Source organism: Leptodactylus fuscus, chromosome 11, assembly GCF_031893055.1.
Source record: "Leptodactylus fuscus isolate aLepFus1 chromosome 11, aLepFus1.hap2, whole genome shotgun sequence".
Lineage (NCBI taxonomy): Eukaryota > Metazoa > Chordata > Amphibia > Anura > Leptodactylidae > Leptodactylus > Leptodactylus fuscus.
Window position 1 is genome coordinate 6,741,859 of NC_134275.1, and position 27,739 is coordinate 6,769,597.

Consider the following 27,739-nt stretch of genomic DNA (forward strand, 5'->3'; position numbering starts at 1 on the left):
GGGGGGGGGCATGTCAAAAGATCGCCACGGGGCTCCACCATTCCTAGTTACGCCACTGACTGGCACACGCTCACTATACAGGGACCTGAGTTATCTGCTTATGGCCCTGTGTTGTATATAGTACGGACATCAGAAGCGGCCCAGTATATATGTTGTTGGTAACTACGATCAGTTATTTATGTCCGACACCCTCCAAACAGAGCCCAAACTAGCCTCCAGAGGTTCCCACCCGAGCTTCTGATGGTGGCGATGGACTTAGCGGCTTCCTTTGGCCAGAGTAGCAGCAGCGCAGGATGCTCGGAGCACCACAAGTCACAGCAGCCCAGAAATTCGAAACACTTACCTGAGCGTGTGCAGAGGTTTATGGAGTATCACAAGTAGAAGAAGTTGCAGGAGCAGGCAGGTTTTAGGCAACGAGAGGGATGGGGTGCGAGTTTAGTCAGCCGGGTCCGTATGAATAGGTCAACGCAGTACAAAAATCAGAGATGAACGAGGAGCGGTCTAGAAGGCAAGCAATGTCATAACAGGAGAAAGCGGAGGTACAGAAGCGGCAGGCAGAAACCATATACATAACTATATTTCAGGGTTTTCAGAAGATTTTATTAAAAAACAAATAAAAAAAATACTGACCGTGTTCCATACATAGCAATACTGTTTTACATAAAACAAAAAAGTACATTTTTTTGCACAGAATTTCAGCTAAACCAAATTTCTACTGCAATATTGAACACCGGTACTGACGAGGACAATCGTGAGCGGTTACAACCACAGATTGGATTGTATGAGACGGCTGCGCCTAGTAGGGAGTCACCAGAACGCAGCCCCGCAGATAGATAGGTTATGTTAGGATCACCTGAACTAAACCCACGCTTCCTCTTGTAAATCGGGCCTCAACTTTTCATTGTGACTACAAGGTGCTACGACGTCTCACCATACGGGACAGCCGCATTATTGCACATATACGTAGGTTTATTACCCTGATCTTAGCAAATCCTAGAGACCGCCAAGGATTGGGCATATAAACTCACACATGGCGGCCGCTGCTTTAAAGGTTCTGTAATAGTCAATGATACAAAGTATGTATTTTTAGATTTTCTCTCACCCACAGTTCTAAGAATTGTCTGTCCCCTCTAGGCAAATTTTCTTAAATCCGCACCCACCCCGTCGCTCTTGTGCACCTGGCTTTCTACAATTGATAGGCTATAGAACAAGACTTGATAAGAATCTTGTGCATGTTCTATGACTTGTAATCCAGCGTTACAGGTGCGGTGTCATTTCCATGTTGCTGCGGGGGCAATGCCAGGACTCACTGAGGGCAGAAGTCCATGCATGGGGTCTTAGGAAGGGTTGCCTTCAATCAAAAAAGGATGGGAATGCTTGTAGAGACATCAATACTTCCTCTGGGGTATTTAGGAGGTGATTCCAGCTGGTTACAACACTGGACAAGCACCTGGCCCCCAGGTCTCCCCCCCTACCTCCATTGTGTGCTATGGTGGCTGACACTACAGTAAAGCAAATGCCTAAATACCTGCAAACACTGCGGAGGAGGGGGGAAGTGCAGCAACTAAAGCGTGCCAAGTCTGATCACATGACCTGGTTAAAGGGATTTGCCAGTGCCAAATCAAATTTTTATACAGATGACTTATACAGTAGCAAGATCATTTGTTCTAGCCTCCAGGTATCAGAAGCGGCTAGTGGATGGCCAGTGTGTAATAGGAGCAGCGATGTAGTTCACCAGAACCACCACTAGGACGTGGATGGCGCTTGGAACAGGAGTGTTGCTGTACGTGCTCCCCATCCAATGGCAACTTCCGACATCCCGAGGACAGGTCATCAATATGAACACACGGTTTAAAGGACCAGTCCTTACAGAACCCATCCCTTGTGGTATACCTTGTACAAGACTTCAGAGGGCCGGTCTAGTAACACTTGGCTCATTCTCTCCCTTAGATGTATTGCAGGGTCTCAGTGTTGCCATTATAAAAGAGCTGGTTGGATAAGTGATGTGTGACATGTATCAGCCAATAAACCATTTTATACCAACTATTTATTTGTGTTCCAGACAGTATAAGTCAGGATGTCTGTGCATAGTAATAGATCTCCATCATAGGACACAATCCTCTATATATATATATATATATATATATATATATATATATATATATATATATCCTACTTTATATCTCGCCTCGCCATGTACACGGTGAGGTCCTTGTTCAGTCGTACAATAAATATCATTATGAAAACGTAAAAATAAAAGGATCCTATTTAACAGCTTGTTTACATCAGGCACTTGCATGTCGCACATACAATATTTACAAGAGATAATCACCGGTGCCTGCAGACAGACCAGTGTGAACACCGCCATACCGACACCAGTTCTAAGTGAACGGAGCTCAGTCCCAAATCCCCAACGTTCATCTTAGAAATCTTAATCCAACTAATAAAATGTTTCCTCTTTTACAAAATGTGTCCTCTGAATAACTATAAAAGGATACTTGTGATTATTTCTTTGCACAGATGTGTCTTTTCATTTGTAGGCACTGTGATGTAACATGGCGCTGATTCTGAGACGTAAACTTGTTTCAGAGTCGGCGGTTAAAAACAGAGTCCATTTGACTTCAATGGGTTCCGTCTTATGTGCACGCGTAAAACGGAAGCCATTGAAGTCAATGGTGTTCTGTTTCGAAGCGCTGACTCTGACACGAGTTTATGTGTCAGAATCAGCGCCGCGTTACATCGTGTGCACAGGCTCTAAGACAACAAACCAATAGATACCTTGTTGACCAAGATGGCACGTAAAACACTATAAGTGGTGCTGACAAACCCATCTCTGCTACATCTGTATGTACAACCTCCAATAAGCCCATACAGTACTGGATACTGTACGGTCATTATCAATCTTAGCTACGGCAATTACATTCTACGGTATAATGGCTTTAGGACAAGTTAGAGAGCGAGTTGTTGTCCGTTGCGAAATCCGATAATCCGCATGAGCTTAGCAGTCTGTTCCTGAGATAGATGGATGTGAGACTTGGCCGTCCTATACGTAACTCATTCAGCTGCAGTCCCACTGATGGCACAGAAGACGTGCAAGGAATTCTGCATCCACGAAGACTGCGTATCTTCCTGATAAATCTAAAAAATAAATAAACAAACATCCCCCCAAAGGTTAACATGGTCTCAGAGGTTTCCATCTAACCTATAGATAATGGTTGTGTTATTCTCACACTCCAGATTTACCTTCAAAGCTTTCCAGAGGCGGCATTTAAAGAGAAAACACAAGTTATTTTTCTAGTATTGTACCTACAACTCTTATACAAGTATACACAAACTGGATCGGCTGTTCTACTCCTTATATCTTGTTTCTACTTCTAAATTGTGGAATGAATACAGGAAAAATGAGTGATAGGAGAATGACTAAGGGATGAGATTATACAGGATGGGATTGCAAAGTGATACATCAGTTATAGGCCCTTTGAAACAAAGTTACCTTACAAAGTTACTTATTACAAGATGGAATGTAATCTGTAAAGGCCTGTTCACATGGAACTCATTCATATCCGGAAAAATTCTTCTAAAAATCTGCCAGGGAGATTCCATGAGGGCAATGATCGGAGGCAAAATTTCTATGGCGAATAGTACCAAATGAACCAAGGGCGCTTTTTCCTAAGCAGAAGAAATGGCCTCTACTTCTCTTTTATCATGTCCAGCCTGCATTAGTATTATAAGTTGCCAATCTTTTCTTAACACTTTCTGTTTGTAGGTGTGTTCCCCTTTAAAAACGGCTTGTCTGTCTTCCTGAGTCTTTATTAGGCCACTTCCGTCTTTCCCTCATTGCTGGCTATTCCGTACTCCTGGTGGTTAAGCTGTTTGAAGTTGTACCTGCTTGTTACTCGTCTCCGTTATCTGACTCTGTCCCCGTCTTCCAAATCTGCCTCTACGTTCCTCTCTGTTACGACCCCTTCTTGCCTCCTAGACTTCACTGAACTGACTTTGTACCACGCCGATCTCTGGCTGCCAACCGGACTGTCGACTATTCAACCATTTTGCACTCTGCTGACCTCTTGTTACTGACTGGACCGACGACCACGATATACTCTGCCACAAGCCTTGTGGATGAAGCTGCTCTCCTGCTATTACAGGCGCTTTCTGACCATCTCCCAGGGCCAACACAATTCTGGAAAGTTATTCTGCTCTTCTGGATTTGCTGTTACCTGTGGTGCGCCCGGCCTGCTGTACTCTCTTTCAATAGTTGCTAACTCCGGAATTTGCAAAGTCCTACCCCACCACTAGGGGCTCTGGTGAACACGTCTGGAGGCTGGACTTGGAACAATGGTCTGCGCACCCTGCAGCTCACAACAGAACCTAGTACAACCTGGTTTCTGGAATTAGCCTCGTCTGTCTGAGTCTTGAACTGTATTTGCTCATAACAGAGGACGCCATGACCCTTCTGTACTTCTGCCGCTCATTCACTTCATACATTAGAGGGCATTCACACGGAGTAACACCGGGCGTGTATTACAGCCATACACGCCGGTGTTACGGCAGACTGCTGAACACTTCCCATTCACTTCAATGGGAGCGCTCATAACAGCGGCGTTTACGAGCGCTCCCATTGAAGTGAATGGTAAGTGTTCGGCAGTCTGCCGTAACGCCGGCGTGTACGGCTGTGATACACGCCCGGCGTTACTCCGTGTGAATGCCTCCTTATGGTGATCGCCATAGGTCAACACACTGGAGAAAAAAGTATTCTGAAGTAAAGTGGTCAAACATATGTAAAAAAAAGTCACTCTTTTCCCATACCTATGGATATCAATAATCTATGGGCAAGTTAGATGTGTGCAAGATTTTTCTGTATGGAGGTGTGAAACTAACCTTACACTGACAATACAGTTAAAGTGTCGCTAGTAAGAGTATATATATATATATATATATATATATATATATATATATACACAGAACAATAACCTAGTGCAGCAAATTATGTTCTGTACTCCTGACCTGTGACTAAACATTACCCAGACAGTCCGCTGCCTTTATCAGCCCTCTATTTATATCATTGGGCAGATCCATTTATTGCATCGAATGAAGGAAATAAAACAGATCTGCTGGGCTCTTTGCTTTACATACAATGTAATCTAATGACTTGTTTTTCGGTCACTGTCAACACGAACGTTGTATCTGACGGGATATTATAAGATTGTATCAATATTTGACAGAAACGTATCAGTAGGATGGAACTAGAATAGAAGAGCGGCTGATTTATTGTAAATATCCAGACCATTAGATTTAGTTTTTTTTTTTTTTAGGAAAGCCTTAAACCTTTGCTTGGATTACTAATCCTTTTGTGGATCTACCAAATAAATGAATAGGAAAGTGAGACGCATAAAGAATCAAACATTAACATAACAGACCAGGACTGTCCTTGGCCATTACAAGGCTTCACGTATTATCGTGCAACATGTAAGCACATGAAGTCACTGGATCGTATACTTTGTGGCTCGATTCCTTCTCCGTTTCAAGACCTCTCTTGCTGTTCCGTTGGCATCCGGTCTGGACCGTTCTGTCTCCGCTAAATACTAATGGAACAAGCTGTGAGAAGTGATAGATCTTTACCACTTTTCTTTGTGGTGTAAACCAGATGTTCCCATTACCAAATACCTAAAAGGAAGTCATGTTGCAAATACAGATTTGAAAAAAGATCTGTTATGTTTGTCTATAGCTCGTATGAAGACCTATGTGTCTCCATGAGGTAATAAATGCACCCATATACCTTTTAGCGTGTTTTGAGGGATTGCTGGGTGTCTCTGGGAGATCCTGGTATCTCCTGCATTTGTATACAAGATTCTGCTTCCTTTTATGTAACTTCCTCACTAACCCTCTCATCTTATTCCCCCCATAACCCCCTCCCTGTCTCTCTAACTATCCCGCCCTTCCCTACCTACTTAGCCCAACCCTCGACCCATATTATATACTTACCCTCCACGCTTCTTCTTGGCCCCTCCTCCTGTACGGATTCAGTCTTCTCCTCCAGCGATGATCCACCTCTCCTGCACATGCTCAGTAGAGGTGAATTCCTGGCAGCAGCATGCAAAGTGAAGAAGAGCACGCACCCCGCCGAATCATTACAAAGGGAGGAGCCGTCTCACCGGAAGTTATAATGGGGGAGGAGTAGTAGCGACAATCCATTTCCGGAAATGGGGAAACGGATTGTCACCAGATATACATGACCGCCCCAGGGGTATAGGTAAATATACATTTTTAATTACTAATGTTATTCAGAAAGTAGGAGGGTATTTAGACTAGTGTAGGGAGTTCACGTTTTCTTGGACAACCCCTTTAAGCTTTATTGGTGTTCCTATGGGCCTAGTCCAGAGGGTGCTGTTGCGAGGCGGACGCCGTGGATGAATCTGCCTGAAGAAAGGGCAGCTCGCTTCTTTTTTCCGTGAGCGGGAACATGACTGGCTCCCATTGATTGCAATGGGAGGCAGCAGGATTTTGACACAGATTCCGCGTCAAAATCCTGACCTGTGTGAACTAGTCCTAACTTGGCTAGGGCATTTGTCCATGAAGGGCAGAATCGCTGCAGAGAACATTATGACATATGGACCTAGTGACAGGGAAGATAGCAGAAAGCACGCAGGAATGGTTACTGAGCAAAATTCAATAAAGCCCAACACATCTACTGGTAAAACACCACCCAATACGCCAATGCCAAGGATGTTGGACTCCTTATTTAGGTGCTCAGTCTCCAGGTCTCCTTTTTTCCCTGTAACCAGGATCTGGCATTAACGTTAGAACCTGAACTACATGGGCTTCACTTTCCACGGGGTGTACATAATTAGGAGCCCTCCCCGCCACCCTTAGATGACACGTTCCCAGGACAGAGGACGTAAATTTCTCCCCTCGTTCAACCAGTCCGCCTGCTAATATTTATCAATGATATAATGCATTCCTCTTCAAAAGCGTCCTCGACAGATGCATGGACCTGGAGTAAGCGATCACATACCTGCTCATGGATAATGTCAGAAAGCTCTTTCACCATTTCCCGGAAGTTTGTTTTAAGGCCCTCGTGGTATTCAACCTGATCCTCTTTGATGAGCCGCTCGTTCAGGTCCAGAGCTGTGGCACACGCTTGTATAAACTGTCTAGATGTATAGATAAGGGCAAAGAACACCTTACAACATGTCTATGCACACGCTAAATACATTAGATAAAGATCAGATAACCGCACATTGCCCAAGACCAGAATGATGAAGTTGGAACAGAACCATATCTGCTGAGTGCCATAAAGCAGAAGTCAGGAGAACACTGAGAAGATACTAAGTATCACACGACGTTTATTGTTACCAAGTAACTATAGATGACATACCTACATGTGCCTACACGTTAGCTAGATTTCCTGGGTCTTACAAGGTAACACAAGTTGCACTGAGATGCGTAATGTAGCAATGCCATAGTCTCCACCTTCCCGCAGGAGGATACCGGGGTAGATCTTATCAGAGTGGTTTATCAGTTATCTATACTTGGAGACAGACTAGGATCTTATAAGGTGGAGCATTGCACTTTTTATATATTTACCCTGCAACCCGGGCACGGAAGCAAATATTGATACTACGGAGGGTGGATAGGTTAAATTGGCCGTACGTGCCAACCATAAAAGGTTCTCAAGTGTAAACCACTTGTCTACATCAATATACAGGGTTAGGGAATAGACTAGGCGTATACACCATCACAGGCAGGAGGAGCCTGGGCAAGGGTAGATGTAGTACCAGAAAAATAGACAAAAAAAGAGATAGTATGTGGACACGGGAGCAGGTATAGATAATAAGTATGATGCACTGGCTAGGAAATTACCTAGAATTAGATCATGAATGCATCATGTAAAGGCCCTGTTATACCCATGGAGGGCAAAAATTCAGAATGATGGACAGAGGTGGGGTCTGAGCAGTTGGATCCCAAACAATTTCTCCTATCCTATGGATAAGGGATAACTTACTCTGATGGGAAAACCCCTCGAACAGAAGTATTCACCGATGACAGAATGCAAATGAGAAACATAGACCAATAGAAATTCTCAGGAACCTACTTAAAAAGATCTTTTAGCTCCTTCGTCTTTTTGCCAGTATACTTGCTGGACCGACTGTCGTCTAGGAAAGCTCTGGCATAGGCTAAAGGCCCTGCGTTTACCTGCAAAAACAACCAAAAAAAATATGTGTTTTTCTTTTTTTACGGTTTGGAACATTTAGGCTTTGTTCACACAGAGGAATTTGCCACAGATTTGGGGGCCCCCAAATCTCAAGCAGATTCCTCCTAGAATCCATATCCTATTGTTTTCAATGGGAGGCAGAGATTGCAGCAGGACGCGGAAAAAAGAAGCGTCCTGTTCGATCTTGCCGTGGATTCTGCGGCTGACTAAGGCGACGTGTCCGTGGCTGCTGTTTGGGAACATTCATCCGGGTCTCATCAATAGCGGGATGCTGCGGCATCCCGCTGCGGCTAGACCGCTGTGGAAAACGAAGAGGCATTAGTCTTCATTTTCCAGCGTGTGAACCTTAGTTTTTGAAGGCTGATTTTGAGGCAGAATCCGATGAAGATAAAACAGAATACATCTCTTTTGGAGGGTCCATAGGATCCTTGGCATCACACGGATAGGGAAGGCCCTGACCAGGTAAGACTTCATAGCTGGCAACACTCCCAATCATGTGAACCAGATCACAGTCAGGGCTGTGGAGTCGGAACCATTTTTGGAAAAAAGAAACTTCAGCTTCAAAATAAAATGATTGTAATTCTTATACAACTACGAATATTGCAGAATTAATTAGATGTAAGTTTGTTACATATCCATCTTTTTATTTGTTACTGACTTTAGAATGAATTCGAGGAGCTTTACTGCTTCTGACTACGACTACATAAATGGCTGACGCCTAGAGTCCGGCTGACCACAGTGGGACAAGGGTTATGCAAACCACACCCAGATATTAGTATTTTTGGAAGTATTTGTGGACATTGTCAGGGGTGTGACAGATTCCCAGATTCCGTTGGGGAGTATGCAGTTGGTGTAGGAGGACTATTCTTCTACCACGACTAACGTCTGACTATATTTTTGTTATCTATTTAGCAATGTTTTATGGTCACCCACTCTTTAGCCCATTTTGATTTTATCTTGAGCATTCACGTTGAGTAGACTTTGTCTGTTGCTGCCATATAGTATACTGTAAGCACATCACCCATCAATTCCTTCAGCACCACGGACAGAGACATCGCTTACAGCTACAGCTTCACTGACGACTTCTACGAAGAGCCAAGTAAATCGCAGAGACGCCATTATTACCTGCACAGACACACAGCCTTGTAGTTTCAGCTGTAACTGGATCATGTCGACATCCGGAGACGAGCAGATCTTCTGCAAATCTGCCGTCTTCTCCTTAATCTCGTCAATAGCAACATCAATGGGCTTGAGATCTACCTGGTGCTCGTAGATTACAGGTATCCTTTTCTTCACGTATGGAAAAGAGTTGGAGGCTGAAAAATAAGTATTTTTATTAAAATACAATTCATGCACAACAGGTGTAGTCAATGTATACTAAAAACACGTCACCCAGGATAGGATCGCATCTGCGTCGGAGTCTTTGTCGCAAAAACCACCGATAATCGGCGGAGAGAAAAATCCTGCATATGAAAATGACTTACTGGTTAGTATGGTTCTCTTCTTACACTGTTCCTCAACACTTCCGTGTTTCTTTCCTGACAGGGTGTAAGGCGTTTCGAAGACAAATCGGCTGATGTTGTGATTCCTCTCGAAATCTGTCTTTCTATCAGAAAGCTCTTGCTCTTCGAAATAGGGCTTTACGTAGGTTATCTGAATGTGGGCGAACTTCACATCGAGATCTTTTACGTTGACCTATCAAAATAAAGAGGTCAACGCACTTACTATGGCGCCGTTGTATAGATATGACAACCTTAAAGGGAGAGGTGATAAATGTCCGATCTCCTTGGGACTCATAGACATTGCCTTTACCATGAGAGATTATTGGTATGATTACTAGAAATCTAAAATCAATGCAGATCAAATAATAGGCACAGTAAATGTATATTACATTACATAGGTTTGGAGAGAAAAATAACTTACATGCTGCCAGGAATGAGAGTGTATTTGCACAAATTTCAACAAATTTTCAAGAATATTCTGATAAAGTTCCTGCCCTCAGTCACTGCCCCCCACTGAGAAAAAGTCACTGCCCCCCAATGAGAACAAGGGTCCTGTGGTGCATGCATGCTGCCCTTGTGCGTGCATGCTGCTGCACTGTTCAATGTACTTGCAGACAAAGAATAAGTGAAATTTGTGCAAATACACTCTCAGTCCTGGCAGCATGTAAATTATGTTTCTCTCCAAACCTATGTAATGTAATATAAATTTACTGTACATATTATTTGGTCTGCATTAATTTTAGATTTCTAGTAATCATAACCAATAATCTCTCATGGTAAAGGCCATGCCTAGATCAACTGAGGTACTTCAAAGTGATTTGTATACCTTCAAGGGTAGAGGCACTGTTAGAAGGAAAGACGTACAATACCCTTTCAAAAGCTAGTAGGGTAGATAGTGAGCACAGGAAGCGTTTAGCTTTCTGCTCTGCCATGCAGGCATCTGCTATTGAAAGAGCTCTGGATTACGGTCTCTTATTTATATGGCACAACCGGCCACTGGAGAGCATTATTTCTTATCTGGGGGCCAATGGTGAGCATTTTTGCCTTCTTGGAAGCCATTAGGGTGCATTATGACTTGCCTGGGGCCACTAAGGAGCATTATTAAATTTCTGGGAGTCATTGGGTTGCCATATTGTGTGTGTGTTGGGCTACTGGGGAGCATGATACTATATGAGGACTAATAAGGGAGCATGGTGATGGTAAAAAATGAATTTCTATATGTGCTGTATAGGGTTGGTTGGGTGGGAAGAATAAGGATCTTATAGCTTTAACACTGACATGTGTGGCAGGGTTGGGTTGGAATATCTTGACTATTTAGCCCACAGCTTTCTAATGTATTTGGCTGGTGTAATGGCAGTCCGGTCAGTGCTCATGCACTCGCCATAGAACAGGAATAGAGAATCCCCTCTTATTTTTTGCATGCTATTACTTTCCTGCAGCCACCATTTGATCACGTGTAGTTTTCTGTACAGGAGATTATATATCTTACATATACGTAACAAGACAGAATGCTCAAAATGATCAAAATCTGCAAAGACAGTGTCTACATGTGAAACCTTTTATAGCAAAATGATCTAAGCCAAGGCGTAATTCATCTTCTACGAATAAACGGGAAGTCCTGAGCATCTGGTTATGTTATAGTGGTTATGTAACCAGTGTTATTGTCTGAGAGACCCAAACATACGAGAGAGAGAGTTTATTTCACACTTCATTTTTACGTCAAGTATTTACATAGTGATGTATCTCTTCTCCTCGCTGGAGCATCAAGTGAAATTCTCGTGATACATTTGCAGCCGCGGAGTACTCGCCGTTGTTTATACTGTAAGCAGAACAGTCCTCGGGCATCTGCGACGAATCATCCTGACCTGACTGCTAAAAATATCAATGCCAATTTCTCTATAAATATGACGATAAATCTGTTGCCAGTTTCACGATTCGCAACCATCGGAATTCTATCTACATTCTAATTGGAAAATTGTTCTGTTTGTTTTTGCAGCTTGGATTTCCCAAAGTAACAAAATCATATCTAAAAATCTCTGCTCGGATTTTATCGTCCTGTTCGCAAAATAATACATTAGGGAACAAAGTTCAGAAGGAACCGGATAGGAGAATATTGGAGGGGATTTATTAACCACTTCCTATCATTGCATTGTTTCTTCATGTTCCCATATTCAGACCACTTGCCATTAGGAGGCCGAACTAAAGCCAACTTTATACATTGCATGGAGTTTATACATCCTCCCTGTGTTTTCATGGCTTTCTGATCAGTTACTTCACAATTAGATAGTGAGGCCCCCGGCGAAAGGAACCAAAGTATGGACAGCGCTGCGACTTGGTATGGTAGCAAAGCTTCATTCACTTGAATGGGAAAGATCTGCAAACAGGCCATGTGATTGATGAATGTGATTTGGAAGTGGCGCTAACAAGAGCGCAGCTGCCCGAATTGCTAATCTGTGGGGTCCAAGCGGTAAACCCCTTTAAGAATACACCTTCGCAACATACCTTGTTGGAATCCTGGATCATTTTTACGTTATCTGTGCCAAATTTTTCACCGTACAGATTCAGTAGTCGTAAGGATATCTCAGAAAGTCCTGTTAGCTTTGGTTCCTTGTAGATATATTCCTTGCCATCTTCTTCCTCGAAGTAACCCTGTTGAAATAAAGTGGTTATGGTAATAAGAAGAGTCAAAGGTAGCCATATAAGAAGCCTACGCTTCCAGGACTTGGTGTATACACACTGCATTATTCCAATTGCAATGGATGGGAGTCAATTTGCAAAAAATGTCAATACACTAATACAGTCTCCAGGAGAAGACCCTATACCCCTGAGACAAGGGGGGGGGGGGTACAGATTGAGATTTATTTGTGTGCACCCTGTTTTTCTGACTCCAGGGTTGAGGTTAACTTGTCCAACTTCTAAAGGTAATGAGATGCCTTTATTTAAAGGGATTGTGCCTTTAGAGACACTTCTCCCTTATCCACAGTACTAAAAGCCCCCTGCATTCTCCCTGGGACTCAAGCCCCAGTGCGCTTGCCCAATTGATGCTCCATTTACCTCTATGGGGCTGCCAAATTTGCAATTGACAGCAATCCTAGCAGCCCCAGCCAGAAAACAGTGCAATAAGCCGCACAAATTAATGCTTACTCATAGCAAGCATAGACTTCATTGTGCGGCTTATTAATAGCCTAAAATGCACCAAATTTATTGAGAAGCATGCAACTCTTATTACATTATACTCTATCACAACATGACACATACTAAACTCCTTCCATAGTGTTGGCTTCAGTGAAAAAACACCAAAAATGTTATAAAAAAAGAAAAAAAAAAAAAAAAAAAAAGGCTGAATCCCCACATTGCGGAATCACAGCTTTTTTTTGTTGTTGCATTTTTTCAAGCCAAAGGCAAGAACGGCTGCAAAAGTAATGGGAAAAATATAAGAAGTTCTTAGACTCCTGGCTTTGGTGCAAAAAACTGCAGCAAAATCTGCAACAAAAAAATGCTGCGTTTTTTTTTTTTTTTTAACCAGACACAAATTCCTGCATGTCTGAATTTGTTACAAAAACCAGTTTCTCCGCGGACAGGCACAAAACGCTCACACGCGGTCACTTTGCATTCAAGTGAATGGGTTTAAAAACTGACCGCCGGGTTTCTGTCCCCTGTCCAGTTTCTCGGGGCAGAAGACGTTAGCCTGCAGGATTGCCTAAAGCGGGCACGGGCGCAGGTGTGTCCGGAAGAGGGTGTGTCTTCAGGCCGAATCGCGAGGCCTGAAGAATGAACACCTCGCTTCTTTTTTTCCGGGAGCCGGAAGAAACGACTTCCGGAAAAAGCTCCTGCGGATACGGCCTCAAAACCCTGACCAAAAAACTCTGTGTGAACTAAACCATACCCTACAACGAAACATGTGGGAACGGTTGTGCCCTTGGCATCAGCCACTTCATGTACAAAATGCTTCACCGCAATATTATCCGAACATCAAAAACAAACACGGCATCACAAGGTCTTTGTTGCAAAAGAGGAGGGAAACTTAATATGATGAAACAGAGAAAACAAAAAAGCCACTCAGAATAAAGCAAGATGCAAAGTGAGGGGATTAAGAGTTTAGAAAGAGAAATATTTACTTTCTTGCAAAGGTACAACATGGCCATAATATTAGTATTAGAGATGAGCAAGTACTAGTAGAAACGTCCGTTTCGATTAGCACGCACCCATAGGAATGAATGGACGCAGCCGGCACGCAGGGAGTTAGGGGCCGGCGACAGCCACTAACGCTGCGGTTTTTTTCTTAATAGGCTCTTACTGGCTGGAGTTTTTACTTACTGATCCTGGCAGGGGCTGGGATTGGTAAGCGATGCCACGAGCCCCACAAACACCATTATACTAGGGGGTGGGGGGTTCTTTTCAGAACACCCCCCCCCCCCCCCCCGAGTATAATGATCGGAAGGGACATGGTCCCGAAACGCATAGCCATTATGTAAGTTGATTTTCTGAAGTCAAGATGTGACTTTTTTATCCTGTTTTTGGAATAAAAGTTACATTTTATTGAACCCCATATGTCTGGACACATTGCATCGCAGTTGAAGCTGGATTTTATCCATTATATAATGATCGGAGGCCTGGGACAGGTAAGAGAACAGAAAAAACACTGTTATTTACCTCTCCAAGCAGGCTTCGGGCCTACTTCTGTGATGTCCCTGACATCACATGACCCGGGCCTGCATCCCGGGTCATGTGACGTCACGGATGTCATTGAAGATGGCCGACACCACCGAGGACTGCAGCGGAGCCAGGGAGAGGTAATGTAATAGGAGAAAAGATCCAATCTTGAGATTTCAGGATCGATTTTAAAATCCGATTTCCGATCATTTTCCAGCCGATCCTGATCGTGAAATTTGCTCGGGATCTGATCTTTCCCAATCCGGATCACTCAACCCTAGTCAATGCTTCTCTATGGGAAAAGTCACTTTTAGGATTGAGCTGATCTTGAGATTTCAAAATCCGATTTTTGATCATTTTCCAGCCGATCCTGTGAAATTTGCTCGATCGCCGATCAGGATCTGATCTTTTCCAATTCCGATCGCTCAACCCTACCAGCGATAGATCACTTATTCTGTATCCTGTAAATATGGGATGAATGTCTCTACCCGGAACCTGATATGTCTGCTTTAGCAAAAAGTTGCATCCTGCCTAAGCTTAGAGATCTCCTGGACAAGCCCTTCAATGAGACCGGATACCCCTTCTGACCTCTCACCCAGCCAGCGAGGACTCTAATCTGCACCTATGAAAGACAATAACCTCAAAACCGCTGTCTGCAGATGCGGCCCCCTTCCTTTTGGAGACTTTTTGCTTTGGCTACATTCCCAGATCATGCCACTAGGTTTCAGGAAAACCAAGCATTGATCTTTAAGGAGCTACCCTCCAAAAGGTGGTGCTAGAGAAATTCTCCTTTTCCACCAAGGATGACTTATTAGTATGTTCTTTCCCCAGAATTCTCCTAGTGAGACCAAGTATCCCATCTGACCCCGGACGACAGAATTCTCCTGAACTATGTTAATGTTATCACATCAGCTCTAAATTTTGTAGCGATACTCATCTCCCCTAGAGCATTATTAGACTACAGTAGATAACTATATTATTAGATTTAATACTATGGGAAATACAAATATTTAACGAAACATCGATGCCCAGAAAGCCGACACGTTCTCTTAAGACTATACCTTGCTGAAACCCAATCTTAATTATAGGTATGGAACTGTGCGGGCGCAAAAATCCTAACAAATAGGGACAAGGAAATAATTGTTGACAAGTTTATATGGCTGACTGGGTTCTCATGAACTATGTTAATGTTATCACAACAGATCTAAATTTTTGGCAAATGACACAAAGCACAGCTCAACGATAAGGAAAGATGCAGCTGGGATACATTACATGTTTAACTCCATTCTGCTCGAAGACGTCCATTTACCACCAGCTCTTTGCACCCTTCAATACGTTGCGCTCCACTGACTCTAGTGCAGGTAAAATCTTATATCTAGTCCCTATTGTTCTCGTAGGTTCTTCGCTGTCAAGTGGACAGTCCCAGACTAGATGCTCCAGCACTGAAAACTAAGCCAACTAGTAACTGGGCAGGGGCGTAACTACCGCGGTAGCGGCTGCCCAGGGCCCAGGACATTAGGGAGCCCGGGGACAGCCGCTACCACCCCAGCCAGTAACGTGCCCCATTTACTTACCTCTCCTGGATCCGGGCAGGCTTCAGGCTTACTAGTATGACATCCCTGACATCACATGTGTCTGTGTTCTTATGCGTTGTGACGCAGGTCCAGGTCATGTGACATCCTGTACGTCATTGAAGATGGCCGATATCAGCGGGGATGGCAGTGGAGCCAGGGATAGGCAAGTAACAGTGTTTTTTTTAGTTTGTATCCCCCAGAAAAGACCCCAGAGTATAATAATTGTTCATGGGTGTCCACAATGGGACATAATACTGTGTGCAGGGGCCAATATGGGGCATAATACTGTGTGCAGGGGCCACTATGGGACATAATACTGTGTGCAGGGGCCACTATGGGACATAATACTGTGTGCAGGGGCCACTATGGGACATAATACTGTGTGCAGGGGCCACTATGGGACATAATACTGTGTGCAGGGGACACTATGGGACATAATACTGTGTGTGCAGGGGCCACTATGGGACATAATACTGTGTGCAGGGGCCACTATGGGACATAATACTGTGTGCAGGGGCCACTATGGGACATAATACTGTGTGTAGGGGCCACTATGAGGCATAATACTGTGTGCAGGGGCCACTATGGGACATAATACTGTGTGCAAGGGCCACTATGGGACATAATACTGTATGCAGGGGCCACTATGGGGGAAAATACTGTGTGCAGGGGCCACTATGGGGGATAATACTGTGTGCAGGGGCCACTATGGGGTATAATACTGTGTGCAGGGGCCACTATGGGACATAATACTGTGTGCAGGAGCCACTATGGGACATAATACTGTGTGCAGGGGCCACTATGGGACATAATACTGTGTGCAGGGGCCACTATGAGGCATAATACTGTGTGCAGGGGCCACTATGGGACATAATACTGTGTGCAGGAGCCACTATGGGATATAATTCTGTGTGTGCAGGGGCCACTATGAGGCATAATACTGTGTGTGCAGGGGCCACTATGGGGATAATACTGTGTGCAGGGGCCACTATGGGGCATAATACTGTGTGCAGGGGCCACTATGGGGCACATTAGTATGTGTGGGTGGGATGTCGATCAGTCGGGGTCTTCGGTGTCAGTCTGAGGGCGTCCCATGTCAAAAGTTCACCATGAGGCCCAGCCATTCCTAGTGACGCCACTGTAAGTTGGGTAAAGTAAGACTGGACAGTCTAAAAATGCACCAGATTTCCACATATCAGATACTTAGGAAAATCTGGTGCACTTTAAGACTGTCTAGTCTTACCTTGCATTGTCTAAGAGCTAGACAGTTTTGGTTTATCTGCCTCAGTGTCTCCATTGCTCTGAACTCACTGTTTTTGTCATTATGTGAATTATCTCTGCAGAACGATGAGGACATTGCCATTGCCCCATATAGGTAAGGGGCAAGAACCTCATTGCTACACAACGCATTTGCATATCGAGAAAAGTGTGATGTCTCGATTCACAAGGACAAAAGAGAGTTTGGTTCAGGTGACCCAAAGCTACCTGCGGGCCTGGGTTCTGGTGACAGAGGAACACCATTGTAAGTTCTGCATTGATCCGTTTCTTACAGGTAAAGGGAAGACATTCACCTTAATCATAACCCGATTACCTACCGTGATATAACATCTTGAGAATATTTACAGGCTAACCATTATTTTGATTTTTTCTTCCTACTAATCAATAATGGTGATAAGAAACCTTGTTATATCTTGTTACATAATAATGTCTTTGTCTCCACGTATCTGATAACACTCCTCGTCCCTGCCTCCTACGCTGAACACACACTTTGATGGCAAATTCATCTTCAATAGGACATGAAGATGGATCAGCTCATTGATGGACCAGGTGACAGCTTCTGGGAAGTCTATGGTGAGAGGAAGAGGGAGCAGCTGCAATAAGAATGAGGGTCGTATAGACAGAGACTCTGCTTGTCCTGCTTATAGAAGTCTACAGAGATGTCACTTAGAGGAGGAGGAAACAGCTGCAGAGAGAGAGGTAAAAACACAGAGAGGCTGCTGCTGCTTCTAGTAAGTATTGTATCTCACACCCGTGCTGGAGTCACAGCAACACAGCTGTTATATATCAGCCTCCATGTTGTTGCTGCTTCTGAGTGTACGTGAGAGAGAGTTAGCAGAGAAGGATCAGCTCTTCTCCCTGTGTATGGGGGACATCAAAGCAGCGAGTTGTTCCCCAATGTGAACCAGAACTATAAGTCTATAAGAGTGAAAACACAGAGTATAAGTCAAATAATGGCCAGAATTACGGCCCCTCCTCAAAAACACACAGTGTGACTATCTGAGAAGTCACCTGAACAGTCAACTACACTTCAATATACTGCCGTTTACTGTCCTTAGTCATAATTTATGTAAAACCACTTCCTCACCTTCTCTATCAAGATATTGATGCAGCTCCAACTGAATGTGTGTTGTATTATACAGAAGGTATGGAGTCCTGTTCTGTTTGTTTGAGATAAACATTGTTTAATGGGGGTTAACCCATTGGCTTCCCACAGGGACAGCTATGGGTGACAGTGAGCCGTCTACTGTCAGCAATGAGAGCTGCTACTTTGTAACCATTTTCTGGAATTGTTGTTGCATACATTTTAGGAAAAATATTTCTTTTTGTGGGCCGATAAGTTTCGTTGATACCCGAACACGACATAAGGTCGTGCACTTGTAGGAACGGAGGATATGTAGATTTATAAACTGGTTTTAGTTGGACTTTATATGACACGGATTACAAAGTATTACCTACCTGACATAGTCTTCACTACTGTTGCAAGCATGTTGTTTCTAAATCCACCCAAATACATCTGCCAGGAGACGAACAGCGTCAATGTTCCTTGTCCATTTCCTGTGAAAGCCATTCTCTTGGCAATAAGGCCAATGTTTCTGACTGCTCTTTGTCTGCAGATCGTTGAGAAATTGGCATCTAACTATGCTTGGGTCACTACAGTGGCAGCCATTTTGCTTGAGGACATGTTGTTCCGATATACCCATCTACTCTGACACCCCAACATTGTGTCCTACAGTCTTATTCATATATCCTGAAGGTTTGTGACTCACAATCTGCCCGTTTTGGTTCCCAGGGTTTGGGAAGGTTCCTCGTCCTCCTACCATTCAGTTTTGCTTCTTTTGGTATATGGTTAGGCCATTATACTAGGGAGAACATGTTTGATGTGTTTTGACTATGAAAACACCCTAAATCCAAACTTTCTTGCTAGTGGTTTAGTTATTTGTAGGTTATAATATTTCTATTCTTATAGGGATTGAGAAGTGAGGACTCCTGGTGAAATCTTGCTGATAAACAGCCGGTATACTAAAAGCTAGCTTGTACATCTCCTTCATTTCCTTTAGACCAGTGGTGCCCAATATGTCAATTGCGATCTACCCGTCGATCTAAAAGGAAGTATGGGTCGGTCGCGTGACATTTTTATTTATTTATTTTTACCTTTTTTTTTTTTCTTTGGACCAGCGCAGGAGAGCTGCCACTGGTTCAGACGTCTACGTTTCAGTGTAGGCGGCATCATCACGCCACCTACGCTGATATGCAGACGTCTGCCAGGAGAAAAAGATGCGGCGGCGGCAGGAGCAGCAGAAGCATCGAGGTCGGTAAGTATGAGAACTTTATGTTTGTTTGTTTTATAATAGGCCGCTACTTGCTGGAGTATTCCCAGCAGGTAGAGGCCTATTTACCAACCTCCCCGGACCTGATCACTGCCGCCCCCGCTTCTCTTGAACTATAGGCCGCAGCGGGCGGTAGTGAATAGGCCCAGGTCAGGCCGCGATCCCACTACCGCTATTATTTTTAGACTTTCAGACCCCCGAGTATAATAATCGGAGCCCCAGGGGAGGTGAGAGAACATAATAAACACTGTTACTCACCTCTCCGGGATCCGATGTCAGTCTGACAATGCTGTGGCCCAGGCCCCGCCCACAGGCCCCACCCACAAGAAGCGGGTAGTAGATCTTTTGACTTGGTCATTTTATAAGTAGCTCACATGCGGAAAAAGTGTGAGCACCCCTGTTCTATAATATATGAAGACATCAGTATAACAGATAGCATAGGGTAAGTGGGGACCCCCTGCTTTAGACCAATGTAAAAAGTCAATAAAAATGGTTAAAGACAAAGGTGTTTTATGCGAGTTAAAATACTGACAAGGTGTATGAAGAAGCCCAATACCCAAACTAAATTGGTCTTACCTGTCCATAAAAAGCTACCCTGAAGTACGTTCCCAGAAGACGCCTTCCAGACTGCATGACTTCCAGGATCTTTGTATAGGCATTGTGCAGGGTCCGGTAGAGTTGGGTGAGTTTCTAAATGATAAAAATACATACACACACACATATATATATTATATATATACACACACAGGCCTCCTCTGCCTCCGATGTTCCGTCCTTCTCCTCCGGCGCTCGCTGATAATGGCCGGGGCGCATGCGCAATATCATAATGCTTCTACTGCGCATGTGCCCTGGCCATTATCAGCTTGCGAGCGCCGGAGGAGGACGGAACATCGGAGGAAGAGGAGGCCTGAATGCCCGCCCACCCTGCACCGCTCGGTAAGTTTCACATTCTGTTTCAGGCTTTTATTTTAAAACGGGGGGAGGGGGGGGGGGTAGTTTAATCTAACGTTTACGGTTGGGCTCTATCAGCATGATTTTGCTGATAGAGCCCCTCCTCGCCTGCCGAGCGCTTCCAATAGAAGCGGCTGGCACGCGGGGGGTTAAGCGGCCGCTGGCAAAGTCTGCCTGCCGCCGCTTTCAATAAGATATAATGCGCACCGGACTGCGGCTTATAGTCCGGTGCGCCTTATATATGAACCGAGACGGACTATAAGGCGCTCATGGGCAATGCGGCTTATAGTCCAGTGCGCCTTATAGTCCGTAAAATACGGTATATGACCATGTGTATAAAACACTGGAGATGAATAGGAAGTTTCTATCTAACCCCGAATGCTTTAGTCACATGAATAGAGGTCATTACAATGTCCTATGTCATCCTGCTGATGAAAAGACTATCCTTTGCTTTCTGTCTGAAGTGTATAAGACCCAGCGTAACAGCTAGTCTACATCCATCAGCTCAAGGAGAACTAACAACTGAGACAGAGACTGCAGGAGGGAAAAGCTACTAAAAATTTCTAAATAAATCAAAAAGTTGGCCACACACAGTATGAACCTTTATAAACACACGCTGTATTTTGTTCCCCTTTTTTTTATCTGTTTATGCAGACACAATGTAAACCTCAAAAGCCTTGACAGGCTGTACATTGTAGTCTGCATTATGTTCTGTTTCCATCATGTTTGCACCTGTAGCTTTTAACGGGGGATGCCCCATCAGTGACAATACCTGATCGCACGCCCACTCTTGCAAACTTCTGACATTGCTGGAAGAAGCCAGGCATTTTCCATAATGAGCCGTGTAATATATGTCTGGCTGCTCTTCAAGAGACACTATTATAGAGTAGCTCCCCATTAAAGGGATCCTATCATTGCATCCCCTTTATTCCCTGACTAATACGTAGGAATAGCCTTAAGAAAGTCTATTCTTCTCCTACCTTTAGATGTCTTCTCTGCACTACCGTTGGGTAGAAATCCAGGTTTTCTTTGGTATGCAAATGAGTTCTCTCACAGCACTGGGGGCAGTCCTCAGCACTCAAACAGCACTGGGGGCGTCCCCAATGCTGTGAGAGAAATCTCCAGCGACACCTCCATCTTCTTCAGGAACGCCCTCTCCCTGTGTCTTCTTCCGTCCTAGGTTTCAATCCTCTAGGCCTCAGGCAAAGCCGACTACGCATGTCCACGGCCACAAGAAAATGGCCGCTTACACCAGCTTACTGTGTAAGGAGCCACAAGAAAACAGTTGATTACACAGCTTACTGTGTAAGCGGCCATTTTCTTGTGGCCTGGGCATGCACAGTCAGCTCTGCCCAAGGCCTAGAAGATTGAAACCCAGGACAGAAGAAGACACAGGGAGAGGCCGTTCCAGAAGAAGATAGAAGTGTCGCTGGAGAGTTCTCTCGCAGCATTGGGGACGCCCCTAGTGCTGCGAGAGAACTCATCTGCATACCAAAGAAAACCCGGATTTCTACAGAACGGCAGCGCGGAGAAGACATCTTAAAGGTAGGAGAAGAATAGCCTTGATGAATAGGTTTTGTGGCATAACTTTTCTGAAAATCAGTCAACTACTGTCAGCAGCCATACATAACTGTACAAAACACAAACCTGCGCACCGAGTGTATGCGCCAAACAATACAGGGGTGTCCTAATTTGATGCAATGCTCATTCTTACACCCTCGCCAAAATACACTTACTATGACTATAATCAGTCTTGTTAATCTGAATGAAAGCAGATGACACTCTGTCAATATTGTATCCGTTATTATATCAATATTAAGAACTATTTTCTACATAAACAAAACCTATTTTGTTAGGCTCTGCCTAAACACAGAACAGTTCCCTTGACTAAACAGCAGGCATGAACAGATGCGCCCAGATATCTGCCGGCTGCATCCAAGCTTTGGCTTCTAGATCCAGTGCTCATGGGAATGAAACGTATCTCTTCGTACTTGTTACCCTGTAGCAACAGCAATCATCAGGGTCTCTGTATACAAGGATCAGAGTGGAATAAATCCAGAGCATTGCTGTGAATCCCACCGAATGTTTTACGTCCTTAATTATTTACTCAGTTTAGTCCCATCCCAGACTGAATCCATCAAGGCTCTTGTTATGTTTGGGATTCCTGCTCTCGATGCTCTACGTCCAGGCCAGGCTGCACTAAGCTGCTCTGTGTGTTTACAGTAATGGGGGGGAAATTATTTACTTGGAATAGCTACTACATTTTATTACATCAGTGATGAGATTAAGGGAGGTTTCCCAGCACAGACTTTTATGGAATAGGCCCTGCCGGATAAGGAGAACGACCAGCTCTGAACCCCGTCCCTCCGGGTTGTGGTGGTGGCCCCGGGCTATCTCTTCTAGGCACAAGATGAATGTACAAGTAGCAGAGGACGTCTTTATGGGAACACCTGAAAGAAGTTTGCTCTTTGTGAAGACAAACCTCAAATTCTCGCCTCTTTTCGTAAATTGGAACAAGGAGCTTTGACACTTCAGAGATGGTTTCGTATCTCTCTGCTTTCCACAAGCCGTCCACGCACTGCTCCAGCAACTCCACCAACACCTCCTGGTGGGAGAAAAGCAGAAAACTGTGAAAAATCTTAAATTATACATCATCAATTATTACAATATAGGTCACTTTAATGATTTTCACTCTTTAAAAGACTCATTCATTGGGCCATGTTTACTTTGATTGACACAGTTCATGTGATGGACACGTTTTCAGGACCAACCACGGATCATCTGAATCAAAGTTACATCACTGCAGTGATTTATGATGCTGCGAGTTCCTGAACTACCACAGACCTACTGACCCTTACCCTTGGGTCACATCTGTGTCTGGTATTCCGTCCGGGGGAGTTCGCATGTGGACCCCCCAAATGGAATACTGAATGCAACTGCAAGCGCTGTGCAGTGAAAGCACATGGACCCCATAGACTATAATGGGGTCCGTGTGATTGCCGCACAGTCTCCACATGAATCTTGTGGACAGGAAAGTAGATTGTGAAGTACTTTCCTGTCCACATGATCCCTGCGGAGATCTGGTGACAAGCACATGGACCCCATTATAGTCTATGGGGTCCGTGTGCTTTCACTGGCACACTGCTTGCAGTTGCATTCGGTATTCCATTTGGGGGGGGGGTCCTCATGCAGACTCCACGGGACGGAATACCAACGCAGGACTTACTCCGAGAGCATTCTTTCTCTGGTCCCTTGTTGGCTTTACACTCTCTTCAATATACCCAATATTTTGTGAAGTGCATAAGATAAGCCAGAGCATGAATGTATTGTCTACAATAGGGTCCTAAACCCCATAAGCAGTGGCGTAACTACCGCCATAGCAGCAGAGGCAGCTGCCACAGGGCCCGGGACATTAGGGGCCCGGCGACACCCGCTACGTTTTTTTTTTCTTAATAGGCCGTTACCGGCTGGAGTTACTCCTGTGTTGTGTAAAAGAGGATATTCTAATATTTGATATTACACTAATGCTGCGGTTCTATCTGCATTGCTTCCAGAGATATCATCAGATGAAAACACAGATGGGATTGGGAAATGTTGGGAATATATAAAGCTGCAGCTGCTCTCAATCCAGACAGTTTCCAACCAGAGCAACATTGTTGTCATATGAGAATCTTCTCCCATGTTACAGTTCTGCGTTTTATAATGGTGACATATACGGTTCTTCCCCTCATTTTCCCTGCATTACACACAAGCCCGTGACCTTAAGCAGGGAACAGCTTTCAACACAGAAGCAAGGGAAGGAATCAAGAAATGCAGGATTTCACAGAAAGGAGCCAACATTTGTTCATAAAGTAGATTACAACATGTATTAATGACACAAACACTGCAAGAAAATCAAAAGTGGTTCCAAAGTTTAGTTACGCTTTCATGGTATACAAGTTCCCCCTATAGCTTGGATGTTCCAATATCAGCAGTATATTATAATGGTGTGTATATACCGTAGGTCTACCTCCCTGATGTCAAAAAAGGACATGGAGCGTTGACTGTAATGTGTGACTCTAGACTATAACCTAAAGGACCGTCATGGGAAATGGTCTGGGAAACCAAAATGACTATTATACAGACACGAAGATTTTGGCTAATTATAGTCATTAAAACATACAAACGAGAGAAAACCACGTAAACCACTATAAACAAGATTTCAACTCCAAAAGCTCCCAAGTGCAGACCATATACTTTGAGTTCCAGTCTCCTGAGAATACAGAATATTCATGGACCTGGCGGAGATCACGCACAGTCACACGGACACTGCATAGAGCAAAAGGCTTTAGAGGGATTGTCTCAGCGCATCTCCCATGTGAATGTACACCGAAAGTAAGCCTGGCCACCACCCATGGTAATTTAGAAATGGAAGAGAATCGCACCCGTTATCTTAGTCATATCCTGGTGCAGTGTCACACCCTTCCTCTGGCGCCAGTTTTAAGACTCCAAGTATACGTCAAATGATCCTTGGGCTGTATTCCCAGAAGGCTGAAGGTCAGAACCAGTAGCAGCGAGTATGTATAAGGTCAGCAGGGATGCAACAGTACATGAAATGCAACGTCAGCAAACAGGGGAATGTCTGGCAGCCATTTTCAGGCTTCCATTGTCCAACAATTATCAATTACTAGCATTTGCCCGCAACTTCGTCTGCGTGTCGTTGTCGGCGATGATGCGACTGCGTGTCAGCTGTTGCACAGGTCTGTATGTAAGCACGCCCCCTTTCCCAACCCCCCCTTCCTCTGTTCCCCCTTCCCACCGGCCCCCAATCCAGACACCAGTTCTCCTCTTCTGCGACCACCTTTTCCTTGGCCCCCTCCTGAAACCCATCTTCCACGGCCTCCCTCCCTGGGGCCCCCCAGACCCCTCTCCAGGGGGCCCCCTCCCGCAGGGGCCCGGGCACCCCCCCAAACCCCTCTTCCGCAGCCCCCCTCCTCCCGATCCGCCACAATCTTCCCCGGCATGCAGTGTCCATGTGCCCGCCCACACAATGGCCTGAACCTATCGGCGCATGGCTGAAGGACCTGGGATGACGTCATCTCAGGCCCTTCAGCCGAGCGGAGATGGCATTCTGGTGTTTGCGGTCGTGATGTCCGGCTATTTAGCGGCATAAAAGGCAGCCTAGGTTTCCTTCTAGGGTCCAAGCTAGCTATGTGCCAATTGTCAGCCAAATCCTTGCAGCGGTTTGGCCGTGATTGAGGAACAAACATCCAAACACACAAACTTTTTATAATATTAGTAGGATAACAAAGGAGAAAAAAAAAATAAACCTTGTCAGGGAGGGGATAAAGAGGGGTAAGGGGCAGTGAGATGGGTATAATATGATCTGTAAATAGAATGGTTCAGCCCATCGGACTATAGCGATCAGGTCTGTCTTATATATGGCTTCTGGACACGACCGTCTTACTCACTGCTCCGTCACTTTCAATAAAGTTTCAAAACCTTTTCACTTCTAATCTCCTTCCTGTTTCAGCTGTTCCGTTCTCTTCCCATTACCTTGGTTTTTCGGTCTGAGCTTCACCTTCCCACTTGTCGCTACTTCCTTTTAACTGTTCGTGGGTTTTTTCCTTCTCATTTTGAAACAGACCCACATGAGGTTATGCAAAGTGTCTGCAGATCACAGAGCGAGCCGCCCGTGTCAGGAGTTCATATACTGTATGACATAGAGAACTGTATACCGCTTTATTACATTGCACTTATGACGACTGCCGTACCAAGGTCCAATGGGAATATGAGCCGTTTCTATACATTACATGACCTGCATAGAACACGGGGGTGCTGGTCCTTGTACTGATACATTTTTGAGTCTTGATATCGAATTGTTGCTGTCTTACCGATATGAAGTAAGACAGACCAATAGATCTTTCCATTCTGTATGTCTCACAATGACTCAGGGTGTTTTCAGCGCAGAAGAATACAAAGATGTGACCTAACCCGTCAGTGTGGTTACACATTTAATGGGGTGTATATAGTTTAGGCGACCTAAACTTTCCCCAAGTAAAGTTCTTTAGAATTGTCCTTTCCCTAAGACGCCTCTTTGTGGTTTCTCAAGTCAGTGGCTTCCTACAGGATGGTCTTTTACGGGTGACCCTTAGGGTAAGTTTACACGCTGCAAATTTGTTGCAAGATGAATAATAGGTTCTTAGTGTGGTTGGTTTGTCAGGGAGCGCACGGATTTCTGCAAGAGCCATTTAGGTGAATGGAACAGTTGCAGAAAACGCTAGACACTAAGGGGGTCATTCCTACAGGGCGTCAGGTCAATTGACCACAAGTTACATGAAATTTTGCCACAGCCTACACTCTTAGCTCTTGGATAACCCATTACCTTTGTGACTACCCCCTAACAGGGCTGAACTGAGAATATGACATTTCTTTATTTGCCTTGAACTGGTCACATCAATCCCAAACCAACGCGGTTACAAGTGGATGGTCAAGTAGAACTGCAATGCAAAGACGTGTCTCTTCTTAGCTCTGCTACAAAGGTGTGATGCAAGGTGACCATACTTATTAAAAAACAACATTGATTTTGAAATACTCTGTCACAAGAAGTCTATGCTATAAGTGTCTATACATTTCCACGCAGTGGTTGTGATGTAAGGTGCCAGTGTCGGGGGTTTTGCAAACAGGTCATTAGACCACATTGAATTTACTTTATGGGAAACTGGAGTCCTGCAACAAATAAGGTAAGGGCGCACGCATCTGAATAGAACAGAATACTACCACGCAACATTTCTATCCCTATATAGTCCTTTTTGTATATAAAGAGAACTTTTCACAGCTCCAATATTTTGCATTATTTAATAGACATTCCATAGCAAAGTTGGAATTTTTCTGTAGCCCCCGCCTTTCCTGAGCAGCCAGTTGTTCGTTTCAGCACAATTCGTTCCGTAGTGTCCCTGACTGTCTGCTCCAGGCCAAGACCGCCCACATGACTATAGAGAGTGTAGTTAACGTATTGGGTGCTGAAATGAACAGCACCAATTGCTCAGGAATGGGGGGGGGAGGTAGAGAAAAAATTCCAACGGCATTAATGGAGTGGGGCCTATTGAAGGATGCAGAGGGACTGGAGTTGGCGGAGGGGGTGTCAACTTCCATGTCACTATGAATGTAAGCATGTACTGGATGTATGATCCTATCTCCAGTGCTCGGGGTGAAGAATGTGCTCAGGCCCAGGAATCCTTCCCCTCGGTGCTGAACACA

General features: G+C 44.5%; 1 protein-coding gene across 1 annotated transcript in view; it reads right to left on the reverse strand.

Moving 5' to 3' along the window:
• Positions 1 to 3,044: 3,044 nt before the first annotated feature.
• Positions 3,045 to 27,739, reverse strand: part of DOCK11 (dedicator of cytokinesis 11) — a 118,732-nt gene continuing 94,037 nt past the window's right edge. The window contains exons 46-53 of the mRNA XM_075259872.1: positions 22,983 to 23,105; positions 20,126 to 20,239; positions 12,217 to 12,363; positions 9,697 to 9,907; positions 9,338 to 9,528; positions 8,093 to 8,193; positions 7,013 to 7,151; positions 3,045 to 3,138 (exon numbers count right to left, since the gene is read on the reverse strand). Of these exons, the coding sequence (XP_075115973.1) occupies positions 3,055 to 3,138; positions 7,013 to 7,151; positions 8,093 to 8,193; positions 9,338 to 9,528; positions 9,697 to 9,907; positions 12,217 to 12,363; positions 20,126 to 20,239; positions 22,983 to 23,105 (1,110 nt within the window). The 3' untranslated portion in view covers positions 3,045 to 3,054. The remainder of the gene's footprint in view (positions 3,139 to 7,012; positions 7,152 to 8,092; positions 8,194 to 9,337; positions 9,529 to 9,696; positions 9,908 to 12,216; positions 12,364 to 20,125; positions 20,240 to 22,982; positions 23,106 to 27,739) is intronic.